Raw genomic sequence first — 8090 nt, 5'->3', positions numbered from 1 at the left:
CCAGACAAATCAGAATTCTTGAAAACAGAAGTCGAGTTCCTAGGATTCATTGTATCAGAAGACGGACTAAAGCCTAACATGAAAAAAGTGGAATGTATCCGGAAGTACCCGGAACCCAAAAACCTCAAGGATTTGAGAGCCTTTCTCGGACTCTCTGGCTATTACAGACGTTTTGTAAGGGATTACGCTAAACTCGCGAAACCCCTTACAAAGCTTTTAAGAGGGGAGGATGGCCACCGCCAAATTCCGAAGAATCAATCAAAAAACCATGCAATCAAACTGGACGAAGAAGCAATCAACTCATTTAATACACTTAAAGATATATTATCATCTAACGACGTCTTAACCTTTCCAGATTTTGAGAAGCCTTTTATCCTCACCACAGACGCATCAGATATCGCACTGGGAGCAGTTCTGTCTCAACAATTTCCAGATGGAGAACGACCAATAACTTTTATTTCTCGAACTCTTTCCAGCACAGAAGAAAACTATGCAACCAACGAGAGAGAGATGCTTGGTGTCGTGTGGGCACTCCACAACTTAAGGAACTTCATATACGGAGCAAAATTAAAAATCTATACAGATCATCTCCCACTCACATTCACATTATCACCTAAAAACAATAATGCTAAGCTGAAACGTTGGAAGGCATTTCTTGAGGAACACGATTACGAAATGTTCTATAAAGCCGGAAAGTCCAACGTGGTGGCTGATGCACTATCCAGAATCCAAATTAACTCATTAACCGTAACCCAACATTCAGCAGAAGACGACGACAGCTCGTACATACCCTCCACAGAGGCCCCAATTAATGTGTTCCGCAACCAGCTGATTTTTCAGATCGGACCGAATTCATCATATGAATTTAATGTCCCTTTTGAAAAATTCACCAGACATATATTTGTGGAACAACAATTCACTATCGACTTTCTAAAAGACAAATTACTAAGATTTCTAAATCCCGGAGTCCTGAACGGTATATTTACAGACGAACCAACTATGGGAACCATCCAAGAAATTTATAAAACCCACTTTAATCCTAAAATAACTAGAGCAAGATTCTCGCAACTAAGAGTCGAAGATCTTGAGGACGAAGAACGCCAACTTGACGAGATAAAAAACATTCACAACTTTGCGCATCGTAACGCAAAAGAGAATTCACTACAACTCGTTAAACGATTCTTCTTCCCTGGGATGCATAAATTCATCCAAAATTATGTTAAAACTTGCGAAATCTGCAAAACAGAAAAATATGAGAGACAACCACAAAAATTCATACCGGTTAAAACACCCATTCCCCAATATCCCGGAGAAATAGTTCACATAGATATATTTTTGTACAACGCGAATAACCTCTTCATATCGTCATTAGATAAATTCTCAAAATACCTAAAAATGCGACCCATCAAATCCAAAGCCATCTCAGACATAAAAGACGTTCTTTTTCAACTTCTTTACGATTGGGACTTGCCTGCCCATATCGTTATTGACAATGAGAGCTCATTCGTATCAAATGTTGTAGAGCAAATGATTCTAAATTTGGGAGTACAAATTTTCAAAACCCCAGTTAATAGATCGGAAACAAATGGCCAAGTAGAAAGATGCCATTCTACAATTCGAGAAATAGCTAGGTGCACTAAAGCACTAAATCCAGATATGCCCGTGAAAGTACTTATTCAAGAGGCAACACACAAATATAATAACACCATACATTCCTTCACAAAAAATACTCCAAAAAACATTTATATAGGTGAGAGTAGGAACAACGCAACATACGAGGAGATAGCCACAATTCGAAACAAAAAAAACGAAAAAATATTACAACTTTATAAAAACAAAGACGAGAAAATAACACCAAAGCTCTATCAGCCATACACTATTGACTCTTACGCATATGAGAAAACGTGCTCCAAAAACAAAAGGAAAAGTAGATATAACATGGTCAAAATAAAAGAGAATCACAGCACATATATTACAGATTCAAACAACAGAAAAATACACAAATGTAACCTAAGGAAGGATCCACATGAATAATCATCCTCTTAATATCTTTTCAGACTCGCCCTCTGCGTGTCTAATATGCAGGCATCCATACAAATTCACGACTTGACAAATAATCCTCTGGCCATTATACCACTTGGAAAAGCAAGAATAAAGATAGGACACATACGTATTATCCATCCAATCGACTTGATACAAATCGGAAAAACTATATCTAACGTCAATCGCGACATTCAAAACAATCCTTCCACTAACCCGTTATACGAATTAATACAGATAAAAAACTATAAATTGTATGAAACATTCACAAAAATCAAACCTCTGACAAGAAGACCAAAAAGATGGGATACTATCGGAACAGCATGGAAATGGATCGCCGGAAGCCCGGATGCCGAGGACCTTCGAATGATCAACTCATCTATAAACTCCCTCATCTTTCAAAATAACAAGCAAATCTTAATCAACGAAGCCATGGACAAGAGAATTCAAGAAATAACCGATATCACCAACGAAGTACTAAGGATCGAAAATGAAAGAACGAAGAATCATTCATAAGAAATTAATCAACTGATAGTCCTCTCGAATCTAGACTCTCTCCAAAACCAAGTGGAAACATTAGAAGAAGCAATACTGATGGCTAAACACGGAATCCCGAGTAGCAAATTACTATCCATGAAGGACTTCACAAAAATAGCCACATTCCTGCAATTTCACGAAATAGAAATGAATACATTCGAGGAATTATTGTCACAATCACAAGCTCAAGTGATGTTAAACAATACTCACATCCTTTACATACTAAAGGTACCACAAATATCTACAGTATCTTCTGAATATGATTACATAGATTCCATAATAAGATCTAACAAACGAATAGCACTCAACAGAAATTACATCGTTAGGAACATCACGCACGTATACGAGATGAGCCAACCATGTGAAGATCAAAATAAGTATTTCCTCTGCGAGATGTCACAACTCGAACACGCCAACGATTGCATACACAGATTGACCACGGGAAGACATTCCAATTGCACCTTTGAAAAGGTATACTCAGGAGGACTTGTGAAACGAATAAACGACGGAGCAGTTTTAATTAACGACGCAGTCGTAGAAGTCTCATCAAATTGCACCAATCTCAGCCAAACGCTAAACGGATCGTTTCTAATTCAGTTCGCCGACTGCAATCTTCATATCAACGGAGAACTATACTCAAACCCCGAAACCACTATACCTGGTCGAGTTTATTTCCCAACAACAGGACTATTAGCCAATGAGATAAAAACAATAGACGTACCACCAGCCGAATACCTTCAAAACCTGACCATTCAACACAGAGATAAGTTACAGCTACTCAACTTACAAAATCATTCCATAAATTGGAAGCTCAATCTTTTTGGTTCCCTCGGCCTATCAACAATATTTCTTATTGCAAGCATAATAGCAATATTTTGCTACTTTTCCAGACATACCTATAAAAGTGACATCACAGTCCAATTCAACAAAGCAGATGAGGTCATCACAATAGAAAAACCAGAGCCGTCATCTCCAATAACCAAACACACGCCACTTATCACCGAGACGGAGGGACTATCAGAAGAAAGAAAAAAAGAACTCCAGGCATTCTTCGACACACCAACGCCACTACGCCCCATCCATTCGTGAACTTTGAGGACAAAGTCATTTAAGAAGGGAGGAGTTAGCAACGAGCAACAACGTTATCGCAATTTCACCAGACGAGTTGAGATCATTCCGGAAACCACAACAATCTTTCCCAGACCACCCAAACGATATCTACAGGAAATGCAACATAGGCATAACACCATCGTCTAGCTATCAGCAATGCATACAAACACCCCCTTTGTTCTGGACGGAGCTGACCACAACGCGAGGTTTCTTCGTAGGTTAAGAGTCAATTGTAAATTAGTTCTTACTAAGCACCAAATAAAGAAGGAGCTCAGCTCCGATAAAAAATATATTTTTTCGACTTTCCCTTAAGGGAAGTCTTAACTGCAACTTTGAAGCAGCAATTGAAAAATTTCACTAAAAATTCCATTGTGCTCTCAGGGAGATGTTTGATTAGTATAATAAAGATTCCATCGTCACCAGGTGCTTTCATATTTTTGGAATTTTTAATAATTGATTTAATCTCATTCAAGTTAGTTTCAATTATTTCTGCAGGTAAAAAATTCTGAGAAGAAATTGAATCAAATTGACGTGTGACTTTATTTTCAATTGGACTCACAAAATTCAAATTTGAGTTATGAACACTCTCGAACTGCTGAGCAAGTCTTTGAGCCTTTTGTTCATTGGATACAAGAAAACGTTCACCATCTTTTAAAACTGGAATAGGCTTTGAAGGTTTCTTAAGAATCTTCGACAGCTTCCAAAAGGGTTTTGAATATGGTTTAAATTTTTCAACTTTAGTCTCAAAATTTTGATTTCTCAGAAGAGTAAATCTATGTTTAATCTCTTTCTGTAAATCTTTATAAATAGTTTTAAAAACAGGGTCACGAGAACGGTGATATTGACGTCTGTGGACATTTTTCAAACGAAATAGAAGTTGAAGATTTTCGTCAATTATTGGTGAATCAAATTTCACTTGAGCCTTTGATACAGAATAATTCCTGGCATCAACAATTGCACATTTCAATGCTTCCAAAGCGGAATCAATATTCACTTCGTTTTGCAAATCAAGCTCATTATTGAAATTTCTCTCAATATGAGTTTTATATCTTTCCCAATTAGCCTTGTTATAATTAAAAGCAGAGCTCATAGGGTTTAAAACTGATTCATGTGATAAAGAAAAAGTTATTGGAAGATGATCAGAATCAAAGTCAGCATGTGTGATCAAATCACTACATACATGACTTTGATCTGTTAGCACCAAATCAATTGTTGAAGGGTTTCTTACAGAAGAACCTGTGGTTACAATGATACAATCTAAGCATAGACGACGCACGACGATAAAATTTTATGTAAGCAAAATCACAGTGGAGGAGACGCATTGCAGACGACAGATTGGATGGGAAAACGAAACCCAGCTTTGCTCTTTTCTGTCCTCAATGGTTTAGACACTGGTAACATTAACTACTTAAAATAAATTATTCCAGGGAGCTAAGAACCACCATTGGTGTTGTCACAATAGTCATTGCCGGTAAGTCTGTTATTTATTACATATCGTGCTTATTATTATTATATCGTGGTCCCCGTGGCTCTGTGGTTAGCGATGTCGGTCGGCTAGCTCTCCCACACGGTTGTGATATCGGGTTCGAATCCTGATCGAGTCGAGGAACTTTTCGAGCTGGAAATTTTTTCGACTCAGCAATGGGGTACGGTGTATCGTTGTACCGTAAACGCGGCAAACTTTGATAGTGCGGGTAACATTGATAGCGCGTGATATCCTGTGCATAACTACCTATTACCTATGAGACATTATATTTACAATAGTTGTTCTACTACTATTTCATAGTTGAGGTGTTACTGTTTGTATACAGTTTGGATTTTGTGTTGTTTGCGTGATACATTTTGCAATAAACTGAAAAAAAAAACGTTTTCCTGATTTAGAACTATCTTATAAGGTGCTCAAACAATCATATATTTCTTATATAACTGTCCCAAGAAGCAATATTTGAATAAAGTTTCTAGAGTCAGTGACATATTAGTGTCAAATTTTTCACAAACATCCATTCATAAAAATGTGAATGTGTCCCTTAAACTTGCACTTTTGAAAATAATATCCCAAAATGATCAAAATCTGACCATGGTGTGTTCATTCTGGTTGCTCCATTTATTAGAATCAGACGGCCTTTGAACGCATGAGCTACCATACACTACCGTAACCATAACGACCAACACATTGTTTATAGACAAATCATTCACCACCAGTTCCTCCGGTAGTGCAAATTCGAGATTTCCAAATTCTTTTTGGCTTTCTGATAACAGTAGTGCATTTGTACCTCTGAAATGTCGTGTGAAAACAAGAAAAGGGCCTATTTAGACTACACGTCCGAAAAATTACAGGCAGCTGTAGCTGAAGTACAGTGGAAAAGGTCATCTATATTTGCGGCTTCCCGGAGCTTCAGCATACCGTATGGTACGTTGTATCATAAAATACACGGTTTGTACAGCAAGAAACCTGGTTCACCAACCGTTTTAACCGATGCACAAGAATGCGATCTTGCTGATACCGTTCGTGTCGCTGGCGTTTGGGGATTTCCGCTGACTGCGGATTGTATAAAGAAGCTCGTCAAGCAATTCCTGGATCACAACAAAATGAAGACCAAATTCAAGAACAACACTCCTGGAAAAGATTGGATCAACTCATTCCTGAAAAGGCACACATTAGTTTCGCGCTTGTCTCAAAACATTAAGCGAAGTCGTGCCAAAGTGAGTCTTGAGACGATCAAAAATTATTTCGACAATCTTGCGACAACTGTGGATGGTGTCCCTCCGGAAAACATCATAAACTACGACGAAACCAACTTCAGCGATGATCCGGGATCGAAGCGCGTCGTAGTGCAAAGAGGCCAAAAACACGTAGACACAGTAATGGACCATTCTAAATCCTCGTTTTCTGTAATGTTTGCGGGGGCAGCCAATGGAAAAATGCTGCCACCGTATGTCGTTTATGCAGCTATCCACATGTATCCAACTTGGACTGAAGGGGGACCAGATGGTTGTAGATACAACCGCACAAAATCTGGTAACATGTGAAATATAAGTATAAATTCCATTTTCTTAATCATAATGCATTATTAGGCTGGTTCGACTCTATGGTGTTCGAAGACTGGTTCTTCACGATAGCACTGCCATACTTCAACGGACTACGTAACGATAAAAAACGTATTATCATCGGCGATAATGTTGCTTCACATTTAAGCTTCCGTGTTCTACAATCCTGCATGGCCAGCAATATCAGCCTGGTTCTGCTGCCGCCTAACGCTACTCACCTATGCTAGCCTCTCGATGTTGCCTATTTTCGACCTCTCAAAAAAGCCTGGAAAGATACATTGAGCGAATGGAAGAAACAAAACAAAGGATGCATTCCAAAACACATCTTTCCTCGACTTCTGAAGAAGTCTTTGGTGAAAATTAGAGAGAATAGTGAAACCAATATGAAAGCTGGGCTTAGAGCATCTGGAATTTACCCATTGAATGAGAAGGCAGTGCTCAAGAACCTTCCCGGCAATGCTGATGAGCCTAAAACCGAAGAAACTGCAGTCACATCTTCGTTTTCAGAACAGCTGATTATAATGATGAAGAAAGAGCGGTTCGGATTAGCACAGGAACAAACCATTCCACGTAAGCGCCGGTTGATTGATGTTCAGCCAGGTTCCAGTGTTAGTGAACAGCAAGCTCAACATTTATTGGTCAAGAAGATTAAAGTTGAAACAGAAGTTGACGATGATACCAATGTCGTGAACCCTCCGAAAGTTAAAGGCGAAGCGAAATCCACCAAGAATGGTTCGATGCTAGCAACTCGAAACCGTCGTCCGTTGAAAAATATAACCAACAGGAAGTAGCAAGCAACCATATCTCTACCACCCGTAGCAAGTTATTATATAAATCGAGACAAATAAACATGGTTATACAAAACCCGAATATAATTGATTCCTTTTGCATATTGAGAGTTCTTCATGCAACACTGTTGTAAACTAAAAAATCATGAACTAACCTCAGGTGAAAGTCTATGCTTCTTATTTATGCTTGTATGGACTAAAGTCTAACGATGCGAGAGGCCTAAACTGAACAAAATGAGTCTACGTGGTCCATAAACGTGGACCTTTCTAACATTTTCCTTAATTATCCCAGCATTATCAAAGTTACCCGAAAACGAAAAACTAGTCATAGATTACAAAAAATAATCAATAGCGTAGTTGAAACAATACTGATGAATTTCGATGTTGTACATGCATTGTCGTATACCTAGTACTTATTTTAAAAATACGAAACCCGGAGTAAATTTGTTGGAGTGTCATATATTTGAGTAATACTTAAAAAAGCTATCAAAGTTTGCCGCTTTTACGGTACTTATCCAACACATGCAAAATGTGCCAATAACAATATCGATAACGAATTCTCTCAAC

At 38.2% G+C, this 8090-nt stretch overlaps 1 protein-coding gene across 1 annotated transcript; it reads left to right on the top strand.

Annotated features, from left to right (window-relative positions):
• Window positions 1-5967: 5967 nt before the first annotated feature.
• Window positions 5968-6962, top strand: LOC129717269 (uncharacterized). Its single transcript, XM_055667130.1, has 2 exons — window positions 5968-6706; window positions 6763-6962. The coding sequence occupies exons 1-2, from the start codon at window positions 5968-5970 to the stop codon at window positions 6960-6962; spliced, it is 939 nt and encodes a 312-aa protein (XP_055523105.1).
• Window positions 6963-8090: the final 1128 nt, after the last annotated feature.

Source organism: Wyeomyia smithii, chromosome 1 (assembly GCF_029784165.1).
Source record: "Wyeomyia smithii strain HCP4-BCI-WySm-NY-G18 chromosome 1, ASM2978416v1, whole genome shotgun sequence".
Taxonomy (NCBI): domain Eukaryota; kingdom Metazoa; phylum Arthropoda; class Insecta; order Diptera; family Culicidae; genus Wyeomyia; species Wyeomyia smithii.
The sequence above is the reverse complement of the archived record's forward strand: the minus strand, read 5'-3'. Positions and strand labels throughout refer to the sequence as shown.